Source organism: Protomyctophum bolini (genome assembly GCF_963924005.1).
Source record: "Protomyctophum bolini genome assembly, chromosome: 7".
In the NCBI taxonomy this organism is placed as follows: Eukaryota; Metazoa; Chordata; class Actinopteri; order Myctophiformes; family Myctophidae; genus Protomyctophum; species Protomyctophum bolini.
Window position 1 is genome coordinate 43324066 of NC_137868.1, and position 27288 is coordinate 43351353.

Consider the following 27288-nt stretch of genomic DNA (forward strand, 5'->3'; position numbering starts at 1 on the left):
CCCCTATATACTTTGATGAATAGCAAATAATGACAATCTATTTACAAGCTCACAAAGACCTGGAAGCTTGTAGATCCCATTTCTTGAAAAAGGCAATAATGACATGCCCAGAATAAGGATTAACAGAGGTATAGTAAGCATGCTGACCTTTATACTTATCATAAAAGGTGGGATTAGTTTATCTTTTTGTTGTTTGTCTGGCAAGGAAACATGATCACTGCATGGGCTCCCTGACAACATGCTACAAGAAGAAAGCAATTACACTGCAGAAATATCTTAAGCTAACTCACAGTTACGCTGGTGAATTAGCTGAAGTGAAAGTATGATTGGCTGTCTATCAAACATAGTTTAAATTAAATTCATTAGGCCTTTATTGATTTGACTAATTTCCTTCTCTCCAATTGAAAGACAAAGCTCAGCACACAGCACTTATGGGTTTGAGACTGGAGTAAGATTAACCCTAGGAAGCCCCGTACTGCACTGCAACGAAACACATCAGAACACAGTGTTTGGTGACTTAATTTTACCTTCTGTACACTAAAAAGACAGACTGAGTAGATTGATTAGTAACATCCGTTTGATATTCATTAGGCCACGGACCCCCCATTTTAAACAATATATTTCTGGGACCCTGTGTACTACACTGTACTAATATCCTCAGTGTTCATTTAACTATGAGAGTGTACAAATGCCCGGATAAGCGGTTTAAGATGGATGGATGATACAAATCATAAAAAAAAAAAAAGAGTTACAGACCTGTAAGGGTCCATATGGTTCCCAACTATCAATCGTTTAGCTGGGGATCCCCTAGCTGGAACCCCACTGGGGGTCCCGTGACCACACTTATAAATAAGCAGGGCAAAGGTTAAAGGGTCACTAGCCAAAAGAAGAGCACTAGGGGTGAAAAGTAAAAAGAATACTAGCTTACTTATAGGCCCATGTCTATAGAAGTTCCATCATGCATTAGTTACAATTTAGTCAGCCAATGACTTAGAATTCCTTTTTATCCACGAAAGAAAATTATCTTTTAGTTTTACAAATGATTTAGCAAATGTGCTACTTTTTCTTAATCAAACCATTTGAAGCTGCAATCTGTGTAGAACACAACAATGACATAATTTGCTGCATAATAAGGTCTCTATCCAATCTAATAATATAGCCTTTCAGTAATCAAGCCTATCTGCCTGTTTGCACAGAGGCCCCTCTGGGCTGGCACGTGACAAGGATGATATTCCGAGGGCTCCAAAATTTGAATGTCCTCAATTTGACATCTTCAAGGACTCCTTTGCTTTAATAATCACGGTTTTCTTACCCTGTCTTCTCTCAGCTGCACACACACACACACACACACACACACACACACACACACACACACACACACACACACACACACACACACACACACACACACACACACACACACACACACACATCCTGCAGCTGTGCTACAGGAAATTAGAATGGGAAATGAAGAGTAGAGTTCTCATCAGGCCCGAAAATTGAGGCCCGGCCCTAACTCAGGCCTGAGGCCCGGCCCGAAATTAGCATAGATTTTAGGCCCGAAAACGTCGGGTTGGGTCGGGCCTGAAATAAAACGTCCGCGTTTCCGAGGCTAGGTCGGGCCTGGTCGGGTTTGTGGAGAATTTGAGAAGTAAAAGTGAAACGCCAGTCAGCACCATCTTCATAATAGATAAATTAAATACACAAACGATTATTTTTATTATTATAAACAGATTCAATATATATATATATTTTCATGGAGCCCAAGGCCCGGCCCGGCCCGGCCCTAAAACGTCGGGTCGGGCCTGGTCGGGTTCGGGCAGAGTTTGAGAACTCTAAGAAAAAGACATCAAATGTCCACAGTAGGCTATAATATAGCGGCCTACTGTGGAAAGCTATATTATGGTCTTGTAGCATTATGTCATGAATTAAAAATATTAATAAAGAACATTTATAGTTTTATGTTATTAGTGCATCAGGTGGAATGTAATAGTAGGGGCGGTTCCTAACTGCCAAGTGATATAGTTTACCAGAGGGGGGGATCAAGATTATTCCACATAAACATAATGAACTAAATGACAATGTTCTTGGTGATTAAATGAGGTTGAACATGCAGGTTATTTGTCTGTCATTCAATCAATCACAATCAAGTCAGTGATGACCTTACTGAAATACATAGGGTAACTCTTGCCTGCAAGTTAAGTCTTTCAACACTTCCTTTGAACACTTCCACAATTAGTGGATTCTTATTTAAATATGTATATTATTACTACTAATAACGATTCATAATAATATTAATTATTATTATTATTATTATTATTATTATGCACAGGGAGCCAGGCAGCCAAGCAGGCACGTGTAACCCCTTGACTGAAAGCCAAATGTAAAACAAAAGTTACGTTAATAAATAAAACATGTTTTCTCTGTTATATTCATTGTGATTTTAAAGTCCGTTTGAACTGGTCACACCTGTAATTTGTTGTAGAAAGCATAGAGATACTATTATCAGGCCCGGATTTACCATTGGGATAGGGTGGGCTGCAGCCCGGGGGATGATGAAATTGAAAGTATTGCAATCCAATTCAAGTGAAATTTGTGTTTAGCTACTACTGTAAAGTGTGTGAATCCAAAGTCAGAGTTCATGCCCCCTCTCCGACTGCCTTATCTGTTGTATGAGTATGACACTATTATTATTACTATTATTTCAATATCCTGGCTGATTAGTGGGTAGACAGACTAGACATAGAATATATATAATGGTAAAGAGGCTTTCTGGTAATCAGAAAGTCACTGTCTGAAACTGAATTTTCAATAAAAAATGTACCGGTATTTGAATAATAATAATAATAATAATAGTAATAATAATAATAATAATAATAATAATAATAATAATAATAATAATAATAATAATAATAACAATAAGCCCAATATTGTTATTATTAATAATAATATTATTATAACAACTTACCTTTAATTTAAAGTTTCAAACCAAACTGTACACTTGAAAAAGCCACAGCCCATTTTAAAGTAAGAATGAAAGGCAAAACAATTACCCAATGTAACGGAAGGCGTGATTACGTTTCATGTCTCTCTCTCTCTCTGCTGCTCTGCTCTCTGCCATTTTGTGCCACAGACACACACAGCCCAGAGAGGGAAGTTACTTACTAGTACGCGTTGATGAAGAACACAACTAAAATAATTAAGATTTGTCGTCATTTTTACCTCATTTCAGATGGTGCGTTTTCATCGGAATATCTCTTAAGTCAGTCCGTTGATATATTTAGTGTTGTAAATTTCGGTAAATTATAGATAATTCTGGTATATATATTTTTAGATAACTAGAAACATCGGGTCGGGCTTCATCTTGTTTACGTTTCGCCATTGCAGCAGCAGCAGAGAAGCTAGGTTAACGTTAGCCTGCTAGCGTTGATCATCCAGCACTGACTCACTGCAGCCAGCAGGTCGGCGGTGAAATGGCGGCCAACGCGACCAGCGCGCCGACCGCAGCCTGGTAGGTGTTAGTTTTCAATGTTTTGTCGTGGTTGGTTGTCAATCATCATCCAAGCATTATTATTAACTAATAAACAACAACACACACATTATGATTAACTATTTAAATCCCCCGCTGTGTGCTTCCTCGTACGACGGTTTCGCGCAGAAATAACGAAAACAGCCGATCGGATTCTACAAGCAAGCCCACGAGCGGCGCGTCGTGGGCTTTACTTGTACTTTTTTTAATTTTATTTTTAAAGCTTTATTTTGTTGTTTTGCTTGTGTTTAAACTTGTCTTCCCTATAATGACATGACACCATGGTTCAAAGTGGTTACATACATATTGCTCTGGGTCGTCGTATATTTTCACATTCCATGTAAACGGCATTAGTTTTGGTCGAGGCCCGACGTTGGCTATACAAATTACAAGGCCATGACTATCGCTACTCGCTAGAGAGAACCAACATGGCTGAGAGGAAAAGCCCTGACTGACTTTCTGGTAAAGTCACTTTTGTTTAACAGTAACATTTAACTTAAGGCCCAATCGATCGTGAAACAAATGCAAACAATGCCGGGTTACTGACACCACCACAACAATGAAAGAAAAGGGAATGGCACTTGAACTTGATCCAGATTATTTAGATTTCTTGGTAGTTTCTAGTAGTGATTTGTTACAAAAAGCAACACTAGTTGGACAACAGTTTACAACTGTATTTTCTGTATGGTGCTCCGCTGTAGTCTATAATAATAGGTTTATTTATATTGGTGAGGTTTGTAAACAATAAACATTGGAGCCTGCTAAAAGCAATGTTGATGCCAGATTTTACATATATATATATATATATATATATATATATATATATATATATATATATATATTTCCCATCTACAAATCAAACTGTCAGTGTGAATGTAAGCCTAATTTATATACCCAACAACATGTATGACTAAGCTAGGGCTTTTAAAACGATGAAAGAGTTCAGTTGTGAATAAACAAATTATTTAACATTATTTAAGTTAATACTGAAAAATGTTGACCTGCTATTTTGGTACTGTAAGAAACAAAAGTAGAAAGAAAGTGTAGTAAGAAAGTTGTGAAGCACTATTAAAGCCTAAGTTACCGGTAGGTGATAAGTGATTCGTTTTTTGGCTTAAAACGTTTTTTTTGTTAAAAGGTTAAATCACTATATTCTGATGGTGATCATTGTTATATAGTGTTTGTTCAGTAACGGGGGTCTCCCTGTCACTCCAGCTCTTTCATAAACGGAAAATATTTTTTCAAATGAACTGGTTGGAATAAAGTGTTCCTTCCACGTGGTTGGCTACGTCCAACTGGGGACACTCCCCCCTGTTGAAAAGAAGCGGCTTGGACTACTCATGCATAGAAGGAAGCATGAAGTAATTCCGTTGCTCTCCCAGGTTGGCAGAGGAGGTGAGGAAATTGACACTGGGTGAAAATATAGTTTGGATAAAAAATTATAAGATAAAAAAAAGAAAATACATTTTCAAATGGGTCCCATAAAAGTAAGAAAGAAGGCGGTGCCAGAAAGTAGTAACATCCACAATTACACATCCACCCTGAGTAATAAAAGTAAGAAGCGCTATTGCTAATGTTTTTGGGACATTTAACTAGATGCCTGAAGAAGGTCTTTGACCGAAACGTTGCCTAATAAAAGTGTTCATATTGCAAGTCCAGACGGAGTGCGGGTCTTTGTGCACTTTATTTATTTTTTAATAACTACTTACTACAGCTTTAAGAAAGAAGTCTGTGGATTGCTGAACTCGGCTCATTGATCTTGCTGATTTGAAAGTTTGGCCTGAACAGACTAGAGCTGAGATTCTCAACCAGGGGTTTGTAAACCCTATGGGTGCTTGCTGATACTGCAGCGGGTTCAGGAAATGTTGAGGAAATGACCACCTGAAATGGTATGGTGGTACTGGTACACAATTTCCAAAATCAATGAAGCCAGGAGTTTGAACCAGTGCTATTTCATTGACAAATTGGCCTTCCCAGATCTTTACCCTGATCGTATTAGGTAACCACACTAAACCCTACTTTAACAGTTTGACTGTGGAATTAATTACATTGCAATGCCACATTCACTGCCAGGATTTCACTAACCTTTTGAAGAACGACCATGCCGACATAGTTCCTTTTCATGAAAATCCGCTTTAAAATGGTGTAATCGCTTGTCGTGGTGTTGGAAAATAATCCAAAGTGGCGATCACAAGTTAGCGGAGGAGGAAAGCGCCCACTGCGTGCCACCGGTGCCATTGGAATGCATTGGGCCTCAATTTCCCAGAACCCTTTGCATGTGACGGATGTTTTTCCGATTAAGTCATCAAAACGCGTCACCTATCCCACTCTGTCCGATGGAAGCCTCATAAGTCTTAAAAGTTAAAACTTATTAAAAACACGAATTAAACAATGAAAACGTAACTCGTGTAACCCAAACGTGAATAATTCTTGATCTATCAATATCCAATTCTAACCAAAGATTATGTTTTTGACGGCCCATCGTGGTCCCGTCGCTTGTCGCGTTAGAAGTAATCATACTTCAACCCGATCGCCTCAGGGGTGTTTTGGCTAAATCTAGCTACTTCAGCTACATCCAAGATGGGCACCTTTTAAATGGGCCCTGAAGAAACAAATCACTGGACGTCCTGATTTTAATGGTTACAAATACCCCCGGGTGTTCTAGGTGTTAACTCGTGAATGGGGGGGGGGGGGAGTGTTTTAACAAATGTTTTGGAACCTTTTGACTGATCTATTTATTTGTTGTTAATGACAGGTCCTACGGAGATGGAGGCCAGGTCCATGAGAACCCTGAATGGGAGAAAGCAAGACAAGCACTAGCCTCCATTAGTAAAAGTCAGAGCCAGAGCCTGTCTACCAAGCCGCTTGCACCGGCTGACCGGACCCCAGCAGAGGTGTGTGTGTATGTGGGGGAAAAGGGTGTTATGTCTCCATCATTTGGTGTGTTTCTGTCTTGGAATGATCACAATGTTGCATCACCTATACCTCTGTTTCTCAAATCACAATAAAAGTACAATTTATAATCTATATAAAAAAACAAGCCCAAATTGATTAAATCAATAATTACCAGCTGCATTATTATTATCTGTGGGTCTGCTGCTGACGTTATGCCACTTTTTTTAGCTGCGCTCCGCTGTTATGCTCAAATTAGTGACCCTAAAGAATTCTGAGGCAACATGGCTGGAGACGAGGCAGCCAATCAGAACTGCTCGACTAGCCATGCCGTGCAGACGATGGGATGTTATGGGTTGTTGCCAGTGGTGGCAACTGTCGTGACAGAAATAAGCTAAGCAGCCTCCAAAAACCAAACCAGGCAAGCCACTGTGAATGAATCCACGTTAGGCTGTAAATATGCAGGCTTGGCAACCAGTGTTGCCAACTGGTGACAGAGCAGGCTCAGCAGAAAATTATCTCCTGTCGATCTCCAGTGTATATCTACCAGTCGGAACTTTGACAAGCTAATATTGACCAGCTTGCAGCTGGTAAAAATAGGATAGCAGCTGATTTGATAGCACACTATCTGTTTATCTGTTGACTTTGAACAGTCAGTCAGTCCATCACTCGGGGTTACACCAAATGTGCTGACCCATTGAATATGGTCGAATGATTACGCAACTACCACCGCACCGACTGCAAGGCATTGGTGATCGGTCACTGTAACACCGGGGCAGTGTGTGCTTGCCAGTGACATTATCACTCTCCCACTTGAAAAACATTTGATAAGTTTTACATTTTGAAATGGCATATTACATATTCTTTTATATATTAATAAAATAAAAATATTTTTTGATTTTTATTTGAGTCGAGATGAGCATGAGTCAAATCGACTCAAATCGATTTTTATTCACATCCGTACTAATATGATATCAATAAGCGTTTGAAAATTGTGCTCAATACAGTACAACCCTCATTCGGAGTCGGCATGTTTTACACTTAATGCAGATATATTTGATTGAAAATGTTATTAACATGATTATGCTGAGGAGGACGTTTCGCATCGCGGCTAACCATTGTGCCGTCTCCTCCTCAACAGGATCATTCCTTTTCAGCGTAACTTTCAACTGTACCACTTGTTGTAAGGGTTGAGAATGTTCTTGGTCACAAGAGCGGAGAGTGCTGACCAGGTGGAACTCTTCTGCAGAGTGAGGTCTTGGCGATATCTTTAAAGATGGACAAGTTAAGAAAAGCTTAAGTTGTAAGGCTTTAGGTTTAGACTCCCATACAGACTTGATTGAAGTTTATAATCTGACAGAGAACGGTTCTGGCAAGATGCCTTATATAAGGAGGGGATGACGTCACAACTAGGTAGCCGTGACATCAGCCCTGACACTTGTACAGTTAGTACAAGTAGTACAGTAGTACAGTTATGCTAAAAAAGGATAATGCCAAAAATCCCCAGGTGCTTGTTTCCATTGTGATCGCCACTGCAACGCAAGTCACAATAACCTCCACCTCACAGCGACTCAGGGCCAGGGTGCAACTAATGCTATACATGCATCGGTGACCCTTTTGTCAATCATCAATCCTGTTCTGTCTGTATCTCTGCTTTCCAGGCGGGTCAGTTTCAGCCAGCAGCCACTGATTCCACAGCCGTTCAACAGCAACAACAGCAGCAGCAGCAGCAGCAACAGCAGCAGTACTATCAGCAGTGGTACCAGCAGAACCAACAGAACCAACAGCAGTATCCCGGATACGCATATCCGGCGTACAACAACTACTATTACCCAATGGCTCCAGCTCCAGTAAGTACAGTATACAGAAACTTGTTTTTTTTTCCTGATGGCTGCATAGATAATTTAGATTTCTACATTTAACCCATTTAGGCCTGACCTCGAAATTAAAAAAAAAAAAAAATCTTCTAAATCCTCCAGTTTTCTGAAATAAATATTTTCACGGTTTTTCTAAAATAGCATGTGAATGTATCTTAGTGTACTACCGTAAATAACTTCATGTGTTGAAGTTATTTAGAAGGAACTTTTAGAATCGGCCATGGGTCTAAGGTATATTCAGTGATTTCACTCAAAAAACCTTAGGTTTCGTTTTTGGTGGCAAAGTGGCAAAGCCCTTGGTGGCAAAGCCTTTCATCCAATCAGGATAGAGAGCCAAAAACGTAACCTAAGGTTTTTTGACCCCCAGGGGTTAACTGGGGACAGGGAGGAACTCCTTATATGGTCAGCACACTCTATAGTAGAGAGGATTATCACAACAAAACAAAAAAATAAGTTATATTTGAATTGAATACTATACCTTTAAGGCAAATAAAGTTCTATTACATTGCAATTAAGTGAACTGAATGCCTGTCTCTTTCCCCTGTTCCATTCGCAGTATGGCGGTACCTATCCTCCAAATCAATACGGTGCACCTCCTGCCGGCTACCCAGGACCCCCTACTCACAACGGACAGGTACTGTTACTGTACATGATACAAACGTGACCTTTAAATAAATTAATCAATTTTGTTCTACGGAGACCTTGTCTTACTCCCAGAGGCTATTAATGGCAATGATGACAAATTGAGGAACTCTCTTATGCAAATGGTATTTTTGTGAATGTATTTATTATGGTCAAAAAACTGTTTAATATTCCTCACGGGAAGGTTAAACCACAGTCCTACATCAAACAGATTTGCGTTTGTGTGTGTGTGTGTGTGTGTTCTCACAGGATGTATAATTGCTGTTCAGAGAGTTGTGAGTTCAAAGAGAGTTCAGTAAATGTGTTTTTTGAAACGAGATAATGGGTTGTATATAAAGCAAGACTGCCCCTCGCCCACACACAACACTTAAGTGCAAAGGAGTCGTTTCATCCTTTCCCTTTTTTCCTTTAGCATTCCTGTTGCATTTGGCAAGAGAATTTTGACATCTGTGGTTGATACAGACCTCCATTTATGGCCCGGACATTCCCTCAGTTGGGGTAGGGACTAGGGCTGGGCCATAAGATCGTATTTGGTAAAATACTGGTTTATAAAAGCCAAACAAAAAACATTAGTCCATTACAGTCTCCTGAAAACTCTGCCGGTAAACCTAAATCCAAAATTGTTCATTTTCGTTAACTGGAAGAATGAAAAACCTGTCTTAATATGATGTGAACGGTAGCATTGCACTATAAAAACATATTTGGAGATGCAAGGTTTTCAGTTGACAATAACCACATTATGCTAAATGACGTTGCTCATCGTGACACCGGCCTGCTGCTTTTGCTTTGAATGATGAAGGAAGGCTGGAGGCAAAAGCATGTGACTTGATATGACATATGGATGTTATAGTTTTTCAACCTTTTCGAAGGGGACAACTCGCAACCGCTCAGTGTGGAATGCTTTTAATGACTACCAACATGAGCAAAGTGAGGTTGATGAGGAGAGATTCTAATGACATCGTTATCTATACACTTTACACTCAGTTTACTGTCCAACCTTCGTAAAGTAGTGCTGCACGATAAGTAGTGATGCAAAAAATGCATCATTTCTAAATTTGAGAAAGAGAAATTTGGCTTTAGTTCATTTTAGTTATGTTTTTGCTATAAGAGAGAGACTTTAAGAGCGGTTTTGGTCAAGCATATTGATGTTTGTTTAACCCATATCGTGAAAATATTTATTCAGAGGATTTAGAAGATTATTTTTTTTTATTTCGATCGTGCAGCACTAGCATAAAGCCCCGGAGAAATGTCAGCGCAGAGTTCCAGTGAGTCCACGTGTCATGTGCTGATCACACAATCTGAGCGCACGGGTCGGGGTCACGACAACCCCAACCTAAGCTGTCGACCTTCTTGTGTTCACAGCCTCCTCCGGTGCCAGGAATAGACGACCAGTCGTCCAGCTACACCGGTCCGCCCCAGCCACCTCCCCCTTCCTCCGCCCCTCAGCCCCCCCAGAGCCCGACCGCCTCGGAGAAACCCCCTCCGCCTCCTCCGCCGTCCCTCCCGCCCCCGCCGAGCCCGGGCCAGTACCCCCCCTCGCCGTCCCAGAACGTGGCCTACGGCGGCGGCACCAGTCCCATGCCGTACCCGCCGTCCGGCGACCCCAACCACATGCAGGCTTACAGCCACCAGGGCCAGGGCAGGCCTAACTACGGACAGAGCTACCAGAGCCAGAATGCCTACCAGCAGGCCGCCCAGAATAACTCCCAGCAGATGCAGCAGCAGCAGCAAGGCCAGTACGGGCCGGGCATGGGCAGAGGAGGAGGAGGAGGAGGAGGAGGAGGAGGAGGAGGAGACGCCAACAAAAACAAGAACCAACAAAAACCAGGAGGAGGAGGACAACAGCTCTGGCACAGGATGAAACGTACGATTATTTGGAGTTTGTTTGTAGTTTGTAAGGTCGTTTCTGGTATACGTGTGGTTGAGCAGCTGGCTCAATGAAGGCAATTAACCGAACGAGAAGAATTGGTTGCGCGCTTCCACAATAATGAATCTCATTGCTTACATTTAACCACTTTCAACCTGGCATCCCTATTTTGGCATGTCATAGGTGAAAATATTGTGATTTTTGTATATTCCTGCTAAAATATATAGCTATTAATCAAACAATTTAGTATACAGGACCTAATTGGTTAACCCATTCTGACCGGGAAGCCGTTTTGGTGTTAGCGTCATGTTATGCTTTAGCTATTGAAAAATAGCAGATCTACAAGCTCATAGCGCGCCACCGAGTGGCGCGCTACGAGCTTGTAGGTCTGCTATTTTTGAAAAATCGAAGATTTCATTTTTAGAATCTGATCTCGGGTCAGAATGGGTTAATCAGACCAGTGTGTGTGTCCAGTGGAAACCTCGTATGAATCTGATCTCAGGTCAGAATGGGTTAACGCAATGAATATATAGAGGCATTCGTCTGAATTCGTACATACCCAGAATAGGAAACACATGGTTACTTGGCACTGGCAGAGATTAAAACTGAACGAATAACCAGCTGTTTTATATTTGTGCGTGTGTGTGTCTACAGAGGCGCCCAATGCAGGTGCTGTGAAGTTCAATATTCCCAAGAGGCCTTACGTGATGACCAATCAGACGTTTCCTCCCGGGGAGCAGCCGTCGGGATTGGCTCCCTCACCCTCCTCCCCGTCCACAGCCAACGCTTCACCAGGATCAGCGCAGATGAGGTGAAAACGCAGCTCTTTTCCACTTATTTCGCCTTTAGTTTATTTTAGTCTTTAGTCCTATCAATCACTGTGGCAGGTGGTATGCTGCATTATAGAATCCCAAGCCAGACTATCTCTTCCACAAGCTTAGCATGCTACCGAGAGTCTGTAATTCTGCCTCTTAAACGTTTGAGAACGAGAAGCTGTCATCTGCCCAGAGGGGTATTCATGGCACAGTGTTCATGAAAATATTTTGTGGACAAATTTGACTGAGGGACTGGATTGGATTTTTTTTTTTTTTTTTGAATTTTCGTTTTTTCATGTCATATGAAAGCAGGGAATCTTTTTTTTTTTTTTATGATCAGTGCTTTATTTTAGATTTTTTACAAACGCATAAAACAGAAAACCTAAAATACAAACACAAGCAACAACAGCAGAGTACGTATTCATGGGCAGACAAGATAGATAAGATTTTTTTTAAAAAAAGGAAAAATCAAATTAAAATTTGAAAATAGTTTACATTATTTACACGACCAAACGCAGCATCATCAACCGTATCATAATGTGTAGTAATACAATAAACAATCAAGAGGGCATTGCCTGACCATGGATCACACCAAGGGACCTGCAACATGACTGAGGAACACGTCCCACTTCAGATCATATTTATCCAACTGATTATTCATCTTAAAGGATAACCTCTCCAACGCAGCCACAATACCGAGCTGAGTGAGAAAGCAGGGAATCTTAGCTTCACATTGACATATTGGTTGTTCAGTTCTTGACCCACCAGTTTTGGCTTATAGAGTAATGTCTGCAGAAAATAACGAGTTGAGAAAACGGCCTTCATTGAAAGGTGCACTTCTGTGGTCTCTAACGTTACACCTATAGCTACATGTTTAAGCATTTCTTTCATATTTACATGTCTATTTCAGCTCTGACACTTATTTCAGACATGCTCTAGTATGTGAAGAGTCTGCCTGTGCTTTTTCTCCTCTGGTGAAAAGCTGGAGGTTGCGCGATGGCAGGCTCTGGGTGAAAGCAGCTAAATTAATTCCCAACACTTCTGATGTTACAGACTGTTAGATGGAAGCGTTTGAAAATTGCGGGAGCCCACACATCTCTCGAGAGACTAGTTTGATTGCAGGAGCCAGTATGGGACGAACAATAAAATGTGTCCAGTTTTGATAATTACTTTCACACTATTCAATTGTGCACGATAGTTGGGGCAGGCCTTGTTTCTAACCTTTGCCCCTGTGTGTGTGTGTGTGTGTGTGTGTGTGTCCAGGCCCCAGGACTGGCCCCAGGCCATGAAGGAGTACGTCCAGCGCTGCTTCACGGCCTGCGAGACGGAGGAGGACAAGGACCGCACCGAGAAGGTGCTGAAGGAGGTCCTGCAGGACCGGCTAAAGGACGGCTCGGCCTACACCATCGACTGGACCCGCGAGCCTCTGCCAGAGTACGCTTTTAACCACATTTACCCCCCCCCCCCCCCCCCGACGTTCATTTCTTTAAATGTTTTCAAAACGGCTTGTAGGCCTGCTATATATATTTTTTTAAGCGTGAAAATGTGTCGCAAATCTTTGAATATATATTCTTTCACGTTTTTAACTCAAATCTTTGCTTCTGGGAGGGTATTTTCAGATGGGGGGGGGGTCGTCGGCGGCCAAAAACAGATAATCTTGGGGGTCCTTGACATGAAAATGTTTGAGAACGTAGATACATAGAAACATGGGTTTTTCAGGATTTAGAAGACATTTTGTAGAATCGTTCCCAGGTCTAAATGGGTTAAGAGTGTAATTTGCGTTCGTAGCGAAAAAATAAAGGGTTGCTCTGTCGGTCTTTTCCGTTGACAAAATGAGCCACTGCATTGGTGTTAAATACCTTTTCTCATTTGTATATTAAAATGCAAAAAGAATGTTGTTCATTATGTATCCACCACCAGCTTTTATTTATTTATTTGATACTAACAGACGTTTTGTCTTGTTACCACCAGACTGAAGGCCAAGTCGTCTCGCTGGGAGAACATTCCGAGGACGGTGGACAACTCGGCGAGTCGAGGAGGAGGAGGAGGAGGAGGCGGCGGAGGCGGCGGCGCGGCGGCCAGCGCACGGGGCCGCGGCCTGGGACACCGGCTGGGCGGATACAGGAACGTCTTCTCCACGCGGAGTCCCACCTCCAGCTCCTCGCGCTCCTCCTCGCGCTCGCCGTCGCCCTCGCCGCACGGCCGACACACCCGCGACCGCAGCAACCAGAGACACAGGCGCAGGTAAAGGAAAGAAAGATGCAATGTGTATTACGAAGGAACGAAGTGCCTCTCTGACATCATAACCGGGGTCGGGGTGTCAGAGGTGACGTCACTCTGACATACCTCTGACATCTCGACGCTATAAATATCGGTGCCTGCGCGAGCATAGATGGATCTGAGCTAAGAACCGACATGGATACGCCGACCTAAGGACAGCTCGCCTCAAGAGACCTTCGACGATACTTTGCTAAGGTTGGGCATCTCTCGGCATTATATCCCAGACCCGATCAGCCCTATACTTGGGGCTCGGTTACACAATGCAAACGCCGAGCGCTGCGCATGGAAAAGGATCCGAGCTAAATTGACTGTAGTTGCATTTTTTGTAAAGGCCAGTGGGTAACCTTAACCAAATTAATTAAATGTATACTTCCATTCTATTGCCAGAATCCAGGTATTAAAATAAAATCACACCCGTGTGAACTGAGTGGTGAAACTCCCCCCCCCCCCCCCCCCCCTCCTCTCCTCTCTCTCTCTCTCTCTCTCTCTCTCTCATTAGCAGGCAACAGTGCAGCACTAATACTATCTCTCTCTCTGTTTCTGGTACAACAGCGCCCCTACTACTGGTACGGTAGTCATAGTCATACTGGTGCTCATGAACCAACACATACATATAGGCACACACACATAGGTGAACACGGACATTGCTGTTCCTTGGAGTGGTTGCACCACTCAAAAAACGCAAGGCAATGGGTGTCATCTCTGTCGGGGTGGACACCTCATACGTTACTTTTCATGGATTCAAATTCAAAAGTAAGACTATTCACCACCACCGTTTTCGAGCTTGTAGGTCCGATACTTTTGTGTGACCCTGTAGTATGATCAAGTAGGGCATTATTCATGTACGAATAAACGCAACAAACGTAAAAAATATGGAGGGATATCGGAGGTTTCTGACCCGCCGGCAATGATATGCAGCGGGTTTGGATTTTGACGCCTCGTCGTGGCTTCTCTAAACACGCATACATACATGGTTGTGTTTTTTTCCGTGCAGCGACTCCGGCTCCCAGTCGGACAACAGCATCTCCAGCGACCTGCGGCCACAGCTGTCCCGGCGCAACCAGAAAGGAGGCCGCGGCCGTGGCCGCGGCAACGACCGGGACCGGGGCGGCGGAGAGAGGGGGCGGGGCAGAGGAGGACGAGCCAACCGAGGAAGGAGGTAAAAAGTCCTTTCCACGGTATAGCGTTGGAACATTCCACTCTGCCGTTATTCTGGGTGTTGTGAATTCATTCATTCGTTTAATGAATCCGTTTTATAACCAGGGCTGCACACAACATTTTTTGGTCTAGTACTCAGAGGAGCACCCTGGAGGAGTTTCTTGGTGCTCCTAAAATGCGGCGCCGGATGGATAAAAGGGGGATGAATAATTTATAGCAAAGCGATATTTATTGGATGAGTGGGGAGTCAATGGAGCGTATTGCAACTCTAGATTTAGCCCTAGAATGGCTCTTGTTGTAGATTCATCCCATTATTAAAAAAATCTAAATTTGCTCAAATCTAGGTCCATGTGTGGTCCAGCCCTATATGGAATGCATATTCTAATAAAAACAACGTAATACTTCCTACGGATAATATGAGCATCAAAGCAATATTTATATAGGCAGTGCCAGTCCGCAATGCTTTAAACTCTTCCCACTCCACTATGTCGGAACTAAAACCTTAGTACCCGTAAAAAGTGGGTGGCCGGTGCCTAGGCTGTGAGTAGCGTGAGAGACGGCATCGCACACGAGCAACCATGCTGCTCCAGCACCCAGAAAACAAACACAAGCACAGCGGCAAATGGGAAGGAGTGCAAAGCATCCAAAGCATGCCCTTTTACACCGGGGACTACGGTAGTTTGCTATCTGAAACGGAGAAGACGAAACTATTTGTGTCAGGTTTTCTCGTAAACTCCTGTCCTCCTGTCAGTGTCAACCGCCCTCCTCCCACTGCTCCCAGCAGAAAACGGCATGGAATCCTCCCCCCTTTTGAGTAAGGACGTGCTGTGATTGGCCACAATGGCCAGTGCGCTTGTGTAAGACGCGCTGTGATTGGCCAGTAGCCACTTTGAGTGGCAGTCGGTGGAAAATGCTCTCGCCACAGAATTTATTTACTAGTATTCTGGCCATAATAATCATTCTAGCCGGCGGCCCCGGCTGTTGGTACGCAGAAGCGCTTCCCGGCGCTTGATTGACAGCGCATTTTGAATTTTGACGACGCATGCGCGCTGGCGCACCGCTTATGTGCAGCCCTGTTTATATCGTAATGTTTGTTCGAAATTTGTTTGTTCGAAATGTTCGAAAAGGAGTAGGATGGTTTTGGAATTTTTGGGCGGAAAAATTTAATTTTGTACGGAATTTCTGCAAAACTGCCCAATTGACTCATTGGAGCAACTTAGTAATTTAATATTAATATCTTTTGTGCTTTTACACAGTGATAGCACACCGGTGCTTAGTTTTGCCGTGGCTACAGGAACACGGTCTGCGTCGTATGACTAAAGCGTCTCTCTCTCTCTTCTCCTCTGGGCCTATAATAGAAACATGGACGACTCCGGCTCCAACAACACAGGGGGCACCAAGAAGAGGAAGGGCGGCAACGCCGGCCTGGACTTCCACGACCCCAACCGCGAGGCCAAGAAGCAGAGCCGCGCCGCCCGCTTCCACAAGCAGCTCCGCACGGAGCCCCTGGTGCTGTCCATCAACAGCCTGGACCTGCCCAACAACGCCTCCACCCAGGAGGGCCTCATCAGCTGGGACGACTGCCCCGTCGTCGGCACCAGCCAGGACATCACCAAGATCTACCTGAGGCTCACCTGTGCTCCGGACGCCTCCACCGTTCGCCCTGTGCACGTGAGCCCAACACACACCCCCTTCATTCTCCATCTAACAGCTACAGACTGGGGTTATATCAAAGAATCCTTTTTAAATAATGGGGTTTATATTGCTTAAGCTCTTAAGTGCTTTATATACTTCATCATAAAATGGATATAATTGTTTTCTTTTATTTTTATTCATTGAAATTAAAATAGTTTGCCTAATGATATGCCTACACGTTGAAAGTGGTTAAAGGTCAAGGTTCTAATGTCCTGATTGTCTATTCTATTTTGATACGCTAGAGCTAGACTGACTAAATGAACATTATGAACAGAAAATATCACCAGGAGGTCTTGTTATTCACTCCAGAAGATTTGCCGACCTTTCTAGTTTCTGTGAAAATCTGTAGCGAGTTATTTTATAAATGGGAAAACTGGCCAGCCTGGAGGGGAAAGGAACTGGTTGGAATAACGTGTTCCTTCCACGCGCTACGTCCAACCAGGGAAACTCCCCCCTGTCAGGTGTAAAGGAGCAACTTGGACACTCAGGCATGAAGGAAGCATGAGTTCAAGTCCGTTGCTCTCCCCTTGTCCCCCATATATGGGGACTAGGTTGGCGGAGGGTGTGTAGAGCCCAGGATCACATTAGATGATTGACACAGGGGTGAAAAATGGGTTACAAAATCGTGGGATAAAAAAATATATAAAAAATAAATAAATAAAAATAGGAAGACGTAACAAGTTGTTGTTGCGTGCCTCAGGCTTCCTGTGATAAAGACTGCTGGGAATCGGGGCAGACGGTGATTGTGTGCACCTGTGTTTCCAGGTGCTGAGAAAGTCTCTGCTGGCGGTGAAGCTCCACTGGAAGACCCACCAGGACTACACCTACGCCTGTGAACAGATGAAGTCCATACGGCAGGACCTCACGGTGCGTGATCCATAATCTATGAATCGATTTTATTTTCCATTAATTGTCGTGAAATGTCTACACACGGAAGAAAATGGCTAACTAGTGGCCCCATGACTCGTCAACCTGAAACTATGTAATGCACTCTTGTCGAGGTGCCAACTTGCGCCTTGCACACAAGTAGGCCAATAAGGGAACACCATTCTTACCCCGACATACATACATACAAACGTACCTTAGTTACGCCATCAGCCAATCCCTGACATACGACCGACATACCCAACCGAGTACAGTACTTGTGCGCTCTGCTTGCGCAAGTAGTAGTAATAATAATAATAATATGTCTCTGCCTGGTGTCTGTCCTTTGCTCCCTCAGGTCCAAGGAGTGCGTACAGAGTTCACAGTGGAAGTGTACGAGTGTCACGCACGCATCGCCCTGGAGAAGGTGAGCTTGACTGTTTCAAAACGACAACGTATTCACCTCGTTAGGAAACGGTTGTCCCCGATTTTATGAACCTCACCTAAAATGTTACCATTGTGCACATTTATTTTAGCAATGCTCTGTATCGACCCACTCCATAGCCAGTCTACAAGCTCACAACGGCACCACTGTGCGGCACATTGCGAGCTTGTAGATTAGCTTGACAGTCGTGTGAAGTGAGAGGCTGCCACATTATGTCGCGAGTGGGGTCCTGTGCTTTTTTTTTTAAGGGGCCTTTCCGAAATTACGTCATGTGGCGGCCAAGTCTATGGACTTTTAATGTTTGTTTAGAGCCCAATTAACAATAACCTGTCGCCAGCCGATTCTATGGACTTTAATGTTTAGGGTAGGTATAATAAAAAAAATTGCCAGCCAAGTCTTTGGACTTTTAATGTTTGTTTTTTGGCGTACAAGTTGACTGTCCTACAGCGACGATATACTGTGTGCAAAAGGTATGGCAGTAACATCTCGTGTCAAAGACTGATAAGGAGAAGGTAATAAAAGAGCACGGGGTATGACAAACTCCAAAGTCTCAATTCTGCATGAGTGCAACTAGACTTGGGATCGCCACACAGTGACAAGCAAGTTTAACTCACCAGAAACGAAAGTCTACTCTAAACTAAAGCCTCGTCAAGCCTTTTGAGATCGGACCAATCACGACAAATACAAACAAAAGTGGCTCGTCTTGACTCGTGGGAACGGCAAAGAAGAACGGAAGCTAAAACAAACTACTATAGGACCCAGGATCTGCTGTCGTCTGAGAACATGTCCGACAGCCTGCAGCAGCAGCACGGCCAGCGGCAGCAAGCCGTCCTGTGTGACATGTGCACAGAGGAGGACCGGAGGCCGGCACGGAAGACCTGCATGAAGTGTGAAATCTCCATGTGTGTCCAACACCTACAGGCCCACCTGACCGCCCCCGTTTTCCTCAGTCACCCTCTGACCGAGCCCCTGGCCCCGGGGGAAGCCGGCCTAGGCGGAGCCACCAAATGTCTCCAACATGGCAAGGTGCTGGAGTACTACTGTCTGGACGATCTGACCTGTGTGTGTGTCTCCTGTGCCATCGAAGACCAGCACCGTCTGCACAACATGAAGACCAACTCCAGAGTTTGTGACAAAAACCAAGCGTGCTGCAGCCATTCTGAATCATTCGGAGAGGTTTAAGTGCACATGCCTGGAGGCCAGTAAAGAGTTAAGTTTTGATATGACTGTCTGGATAAGGAGCTGGGCTGACTCCTAAACGGGCAGAAGCTTATGAACAAAGCAAAAGTATGTAGCACTATCAACTGTAGACCACTGAGGTGCAAAGGGTAATCATTGTTTTAATTGGTTATAAAAAGTAATCTATCAAATAAAATCTATTGTTTTCAAACATTTAAAGTCCATAGACTTGGCTGCCACATGACACTGAAAGCCAGACGTTGGAGGGGTTAGGGTCCCCTCCAAAAATGTACAAAACAAAGTTGACAATAGTATTGTCTGTGGCATTTTATTCTAATGAAACGGTGAATTGTGTTTTCCCAGGGGGACCATGCGGAGTTCAACCAGTGCCAGAACCAGCTGAAGGCCCTGTACAAGGACAACCCATCGGAGAACATCGGAGAGTTCACAGCCTACAGGCTGATGTATTACATCTTCACGAAGAACTCTGGAGGTAAGGAGACGCCGGATCCACACCTCCGTGTACGAAACAAGACACCATTTTAAACCATTTTGGGGCGGGAACCCCTTTTGGTGTTTTAAAGCATTATGTTACACTTTAGCTGTTGAAAAATGATTTCATGATTTCAATGATCATGGCTCAAGCTTGTAGGTCTGCTTTTTGTTTTTTAAAGGTAGAGTAAGTGATTTCACTTAAATCAAATATCACTTCTTTTTTTGTTTTGTTGTGATAATCCTCTCTACTATAGAGTGTGCTGACCATATAAGGAGTTCCTCCCTGTCCCCAGTTAACCCCTGGGGGTCAAAAAACCTTAGGTTTCGTTTTTGACTCTCTATCCTGATTGGACGAAGGCTTAGGTCCCACAGCCAAAAACGAAACCTAAGGGATTTTGAGTGAAATCACTTACTCTACCTTTAATCGAAGAACGACTGACATAGAAACATAGCTTTTTCGGAAAACTGTCAGGATGCAGAAGACATTTTATTTTGAATCTGATCTCAGGTCAGAATGGGCTAACGATGCTCTCCTCCTCTCCCCCTCCGCAGACCTGACCACCGAGTTGGTGTACCTGACTCCGGAGCTGCGGCGGGACGTGTGCGTGTCTCACGCGCTCGCCCTCCGCGCCGCCTGGGCTCTGGGCAACTACCACCGCTTCTTCAGGCTGTACCGGGAAGCCCCGCGCATGGCCTCTTACCTCATAGACAAGTTCCTGGAGAGGGAGAGGAAGATCGCACTCAGGGCCATACTCAAAACGTAACGTTTGTTTCCTTCCATCCGTTCCCTCTGGTTGTATAAACGCATCAGTGTTCCTCCACTCTTCCTTTTTTTTTTTTAAAGATGTGCTTCTGGACATAAATGAATGCTAGGAGAAAATCGAGTGCCCGTGCGTGACTTGTCTTTGAGTTAACCTCATTTTGGGGCGGGAACCCCCTTTTGGTGTTTCAAGCATTGTGTTATGCTTTAGCTGTTGAAAAATAGCAGATCTACAAGCTCATAGCGCTATGAACTTCTAGGTCTGCTATTTATTTTTTTTATCGTGAAAATGTGTCAAAATCTTTGAATATATATTCTTTCAGAGTGAACGTTTTTGACTCAAATCTTTGCTTCTGGGAGGTCCCTGGAACGACAAAATTTCAGATGGGGGTCGGCGGCCAAATACATTTTGGGGTTCTTGACATGAAATATTGAGCACCACTGATATAGGAAAACTGTCAGGATTTAGAAGATTTTTTTTTAAGAATCAGGTCTAAATGGGTTAAAACTAGTTTTTCAGGTTCCTTTTCTACCCTGTTTGGGGGGGGGGGGGGGGGGGGGGCACACAATGTGGCTGAAGAGTTCCTACCATGATGATGTCTTTACCTGTCATGTTTTCTCTCTCTGAAACACTGACCCTGTGACCTCCTTGTGTTTCTTCTGTCCTCCAGGTTCAGACCCGACTTGCCGGTGCAGTATGTGCAGTCCGCTCTGGGCTTCCCTTGTTTAGACTCCTGCATGGCCTTTGTTACTGGTCTGGGGGTCACTTTCTTCCCCTCTGACCCCAACAAGATAGACTGCAAAGCCAGCTCAGCTTCTTTGGCTGCTTCCTGATTGGGGGGGGGGGTGGGGAGGGTGGTGGTGGGGAGAGGGAAATGGGCAATAGGGATGGGATTCCGGGGTTGCTCGTGGGAAACACGGTAAAAGGGACACCCATAGGGAGTGGTAGGGAGTCGACCCCCCCCCCCCTCCCCCTTGCCCTATAGTATAAATGCACTGCACTTCAGCATACCTCAGCTAGTGAAGACGAGAGTTGTGGCTAGACTAGCGACGTTGGAAGTGGCCATTAGCGACAGGTGTACACCAGCAAACTCCAGTACCAGACATGAGTGTAGGCGCTCACTCACCGATTCACCCCCCCTCCCCCCCCCCCCCCCCCACTGTCACAGATATGGATGAGGGAGGGCACCTGCAAGCATACACTACTCCTGCAACGGTGTGGGCTTAGCGCGTAAGCGTCCCACTCCTCCTTCCGCATTCATTCAAAGATCTTACATTAATCAGACGAGAGACAGTTAGCGAAGATCTCAATGTCAGGCATTCGGTCAGGAATTCCCAGCAGCAAGTGACGAGTCAAATCAGGGAAGAGCTCACGCCCCCTCCTAACCCACCCACCCCCTTCCATCCATTACCCCGCCCCTCAGATGTCAAAGCTAACAGTGTTTTGTTATGTTTCTTTTCCTTCCCCAAGTCAACAGCTCTCTAAAGCTCCCGAAGACTCGAGACCTCTTCCCTTCCTCGGGCCAAGTGAAAATACGGGAAAAAAACTCCTCGACGACAGCTGCAAGCCCCTCAAAGCCATCGTTCAGAGGGTCGTCGTCCACATTAAAGCCTGGCCTTGGCGGGGGGGAGACCGGCCCAACGTTCAGAGGGTCGTCGTCCACATTAAAGCCTGGCCTTGGAGGGAGACCGCCCCAACGTTCAGGCCACGTTCCTCCGTAGAGACTGTGAAAGCCCCCGTTCGTTCTGATGTGGCAGCGCTGCCAGCATGTCGACCCCTGAAGAAGAGCTGGTGGTTTGTATGTCCTATAGTCCCGCCGCCCCCCATTTCCCCCCTCAAAGTATCTACGATTGGCTGATCTTGTCCCGTTTCCGCCCCTGACGGCATTCCGCTGCCATTGGAATCCATGGACTGAGAAATGTTGAAAGCCTGGTTCCTGGTTCAGTTAAAATGTTAGCCACTTGCCAATTACACACCACTTGTTAACCGCTCGTACTTAGCAAATTGCTGGCCAAAGAAGTCGTTGCCTGAAGGTCCCCCCCCCCCCGGCCCCCCCCATCCAGTAAATCCCTAGTCTCCGTATCGCATATCGGTCCAGTATGTATTGACTTTATTTATAGTAATGGAAAAACGGGGGCCAACGCTCTACTACACCAGGATGGTCCGACCACACAGTCTTGGAGCCGGGAGGGGATTCCCTATCGCTAACCCCCGTCTAGGGCCCCGTCCGGCGCATGCAGAGGAAGGAAATCTCCCCAGGTTGAGGTTTCCACTAGACGTCCGTCCGGAGTAACCCCCCTCCCCCTCGTTCACAGCCTTTCCTTCAACAGCACCTCCCCCCCCCCCCCCGCGGTGGAGCGACGGCCGACCGCCACAGCAGAACGCGCCCTTCCGTCGTAAGCTCCACAGGCGTCCCCGCCACCGCTCTACAAAAGGGAGCAGCAGCAACGGATCCTCTGCCCGGCGGCTGGAGGATGAGGTCCTTCCCAACCGTCGTCGGCGGCCCAGGGTTTCGACCACCCTGACAAGGCCTTCTGGGTGGTGGAACGTCGAGTGGTTTGTATGCTAACCAGGCTAAGGAGTACGTATGTATGTAATGGCTGGTAAGAGAATTGGACATCTGTTGCAAGGAAGGAGTTGGAGGCACGACCCTGCCAGGGTGCTAAACGGCATTTCCATTGAAGTAATGTGAATACCACAATAGCGTCCATCTCTAAAGTGAGAAGGGTTATATCTCATTGTGGGGTGTTTATTCCCCCCACCCCCCTTTATGGACAGCAGTATTGGCTTTTTGTCTCATCACTTTTGGAGTGGTGATAACCACCAAAAAAAAGAAAGCAGCTTTATCAACCTAAAACCAACTTCTAAACATGGGTTGAATAAGATATATAAATGCCTTCCACTGTTTAAATAATTACAAACACAAGTATTTAAAGTTAAGTATGTGATGTTTAATCTTCATGGCCAATCCACAAATTGATCTACATGCTCTCGGGTTGTATGAAATATTTCTAAATTGGGGAAATGCATAAACGGATAATGTCCCGTGGTCCACGAAGCCTCCCTTGTCAGTGGCGGTGGCTTTGTAACGATGTGAGGAGCTTTGGTCAGTTAGACGTTGTTTATGATAAACATCATAAACCGTGTCAGGTTGAACAATGCGAGTGAAATGCCGAATGTTGCATGTTCTGTGATCGCCCACAGATCAGACAAAAGATATTAATTGATTCCAATGTTCCAAAAATTATTGGCAGTCCACATAATCCCGGCGTTTGGTGGCAGGTTTGTTTAGAATTATTTGAATGATATTGCCCTGCAAAGCATTAGAAGGGAAACCCACTCGACATCATTCCAAAAGCCACCGGGAACTTGCCACTGGATTGGAGGGTTCATGTTGTGCGTGCGACTAGTTTTCACACAATGGAAGAAAAGAAAAAGAATATCTCTATGTGACCGTTGTCCCCTTTTTTAGAATAGCGTGCTTCCAGGAGAGATTTTCATGAACAGTATTAAGCTGGAAAGCGCCTGTGGTATTGGGACTGGGGGGGGGGGCGTACATGGTGTCATTGATCAAAGGGGAATGGGGTGAACACAGGTGTCCTGTCCGATCCACTCGTTGATTTACAGAGAATATTTATATTTTTGTACATAATGTATTATATTGCTGTGATTTACTTTCAGTTACCGTGTGTAGCGACCTTTTTTTTTTTTGTTTTGTTTATTCACACAGGGGTAAGTGTGTGCTTCTCAAGGCAACTCTTTAGACCTTGTGGTGTCGATATGTACAGTACAATTTGAATAGAGGGGGTCGTTGATGCTTGATAAGACTGAAACGGGGTGGATACTTACCATGCTTCCTTTTGTGTAGCTTGTAAAGTTTCAACTTAATTAATTTGTTTGATTACTTGCAAATTATCAGTCAAAAGAATTCAATATACACATTTATATGCTCTCCTAAACCAAATCTTTGTCAAATGTCTCCTAGAGCTGTTTTGATGCATTGTTCTTGTAGAGTTGTTTTATAGTTGAGATCGCTAAAGCTATAAACTATACTGCAAATATAGTAGCTGATTCCAGTGTTGCAAACCGTTAATCCAGTCACGCTAAATGAAGACACCGATGGTTTGTAGTACAAGCTGTCCTGAAATCAATTTTTGATATTTCCAAACTGGATTACTGCATTGGTAATGTCATGTGCGCAAAGTTAGCGGTCGCTTCAGGCAAACGTAATTTGGATTTTTCAAGCCGGTTAAGACTTCTGCACTTCTGCAACACAATTAGATTCCATCAAGGCCTGGGCAATGGTTGCAAAATCAAACTGTCTGTTGAAAGTATTCAGTGTTGGACCTTTATCACAGAAATATCATTGTTGATAACTGTCATTATTGAAATAATCTCAACATGTTCTCCTCTCCCTCCTTTCAACTTCCTATCCCCTTCTCTTCCGTTCCCCTACATTCTCTCTCCCCTCTCTCTCTCTCTCTCTCTCTCTCCCCCCAACACACCCCTAGTCCTCTTCATTTATTTTTCTTTTTGTAGTACTGCATTGCAGGAGCAAATGGAGTGGTTTTAAATGGGAGCGTCTCCTGAAGCGAGCCGTGGAGACAGAGAGAAGTGTGCTAAACACAAGTCTTGGTTTGAGCCGTGAAGTTCAAGCCATACCACTGATTGATAAAAATGCATGGGAGCCTCACATCCTTATACCAATCTTTCTGACAATTTGGAATCTTTTTTTCTTTCTTTTTTTACTTTTCTTTTATTATGTTGTAAAACTCAGTCTAAAAGAAATGTTGTCTTTCCCACTTGGGCCAGCTATATCAGTTAATCAGCATAATTTCATATTTGATGTAGGTATTGCTAAACCTCCAAGTAAAGCCAGGATGTTGTGGTATTCAGTTTGTCCAGATACATTTTTAGTCTGCATTTCAGGCTCCCATCTTTGCACAGATAATAGATATACATTACAAGTTGGCTAAATTCTAGTTATGAAATTGTGTTATTGCATGAGAATTGTTAATTTGCTAGGTATACTAATTACTAACTCACATAGCTCCTTTCGAGATCAAAATGAGTCTGGACATTACTGAATGCATTCTTTCCATATCCCCCACAATACAACCATGTGTTGTTTGACACGAGATGTGTTTTTTCCTTTTGTTTGTTTGTCCGTTTAGCTTTAGTTATAGGCTGTCTGAAACGACATTAGAATAGTGTCTGTGTGTGTGCTCCCATGTTGCCTTTTTCTCTCTGACACAAGTTGGTTCACTGATTGATGATTTACACTGTTTCCCACTGATTCTCTTCCATGTGAAATGTTTAAAACACAGGATTCACTTTTACGTGTCAATAGAAAACTTCACTCCTGAGTACTAACGATCTATGTTTTGTCCCGTGTTCCTTCTGATGATACCCAGTCATGTCGTTTGGTAATTATTTTTGCTCCCCATGTACTGTTCTCTCTTCATCCCCCCTTTTCTGTAATGCCTCCCTTCATATTTACACGTCAAGAACTCTCCCATGTTCCTTCACTACGGCTCCCATTTCTCTCCCCATTTTTACTTATGACTCGTCTCTCGACTGAAATCCCCTCTCCTTTTCTCTGCAGACTTCTTGCATGTTGTGCCTAATTTGTGGCGGCGTGCGGCGGTGTCGCGTGCTCTGCATAGCGCGCCTACAAGGTCTCGACGCGTGGCAACTGCGACGCGTTGTGACCTCGTATCTCGGCTGTTTTCGGCACGCGACACAGTCGTACGACTACGTATAATTCAGGCTTTAGATTCCCCATCCCTTCTTCTTCCCTCACTTTCTCACTTATCTCTCTATCTAACTAGTATTTGTTCTGTCCTTTCGTTTTGCCTTCATCCTTTTTTATGTTGAGTATGTTGACAGTTTTGTTTTTCGTTTTCTTTTTGCTGAGTGCCACTAGCCACTCTCGGTAGTAAGTATTGTACTGCTTTGACAGTTTATGTTGCAGCAAACTAACAAAAACATTAAATTGCAACGAACCCCTTTTCCGCAGTCTCTCATCCCTCCACAGATTTGGTATGAAACTGCCATTTTGTAAATATTAATGTGTATATTGTACAATCTACTCTTTTTGAAGACCCTAATAAAATTCAAGTATAGCGGTATTTGTTTCACATTCTTTTTTTTCCCCCCACCAAGTAAAACCTCCTGCATAAAACGTGTGTTCCTATGTCATGTACCATATAAGTTATATTTAGTCACAAGCTCTTTTGTTCGTTAGTGAATATAAACCCTACCACTTTGACTTTCAAAAGTTCACCAATAGTGAATTGTGATCTTGTAGATCGGCTGTTTTTGCTCCTTTTTACTATGAAGCAGGAGATTAAGTTCCAAAGAAACGTATAGCCTAAAGTTGAAATATGGAGGAGAGTTTCTGCCCAACAGCAACAACTTGTTAAATGTGTTTAGTGTCATGATTAAGTTGAACGATAAGCCATGGAGGTGGTACCAGAAGAGTTTATTGTGCAAGTACAGAAGTGAAATGACAAAAAAAAACAAGAGAGACACCTGTAATAAAACGAGAGACACCTTTGACAATGCTAGTCTTAGAAATGGACAGTTTAAAAAATACTAAAGTTCTATAATTCATGCCACCTTCCCATCCACATCTTAGAATTTCAATGTATATTTAAAGGTATGAGACTTCGTGATATGTCAACAGCAAAGAATAGGTTCAGTTGAGAAAGACTGGGACAGTTTTACAAAAGAAAGGAAGGCACACGGATTATTAAAAAAAAGGTAAAAATTATAGAAACAATTAAA

At 43.9% G+C, this 27288-nt stretch overlaps 1 protein-coding gene across 1 annotated transcript; it reads left to right on the forward strand.

The window, feature by feature from the left end:
* The first annotated feature begins 3128 nt into the window (after nt 1-3128).
* leng8 (leukocyte receptor cluster (LRC) member 8) lies at nt 3129-26630 on the forward strand. The gene is made up of 16 exons (XM_080768548.1): nt 3129-3235; nt 3388-3511; nt 6285-6423; nt 8083-8271; nt 8855-8932; nt 10303-10804; nt 11462-11618; nt 12886-13056; nt 13594-13866; nt 14897-15061; nt 16419-16731; nt 17521-17622; nt 17978-18046; nt 19607-19736; nt 20291-20498; nt 21170-26630. Exons 2-16 carry the CDS (start codon nt 3474-3476, stop codon nt 21330-21332), a joined length of 2697 nt encoding a protein of 898 aa, XP_080624674.1. The 5' UTR covers nt 3129-3235; nt 3388-3473; the 3' UTR covers nt 21333-26630.
* Nucleotides 26631-27288: the final 658 nt, after the last annotated feature.

Excerpts from the sequence above, each read along its gene's own strand:
- leng8 (XM_080768548.1), top strand. The coding sequence starts at position 3,474 with ATGGCGGCCAACGCGACCAGCGCGCCGACCGCAGCCTG. Across the intron at positions 10,805-11,461 it reads GCTCTGGCACAGGATGAAAC|AGGCGCCCAATGCAGGTGCT; the intron begins GTACGATTATTT and ends GTGTGTCTACAG. Across the intron at positions 18,047-19,606 it reads CACGCATCGCCCTGGAGAAG|GGGGACCATGCGGAGTTCAA; the intron begins GTGAGCTTGACT and ends GTGTTTTCCCAG.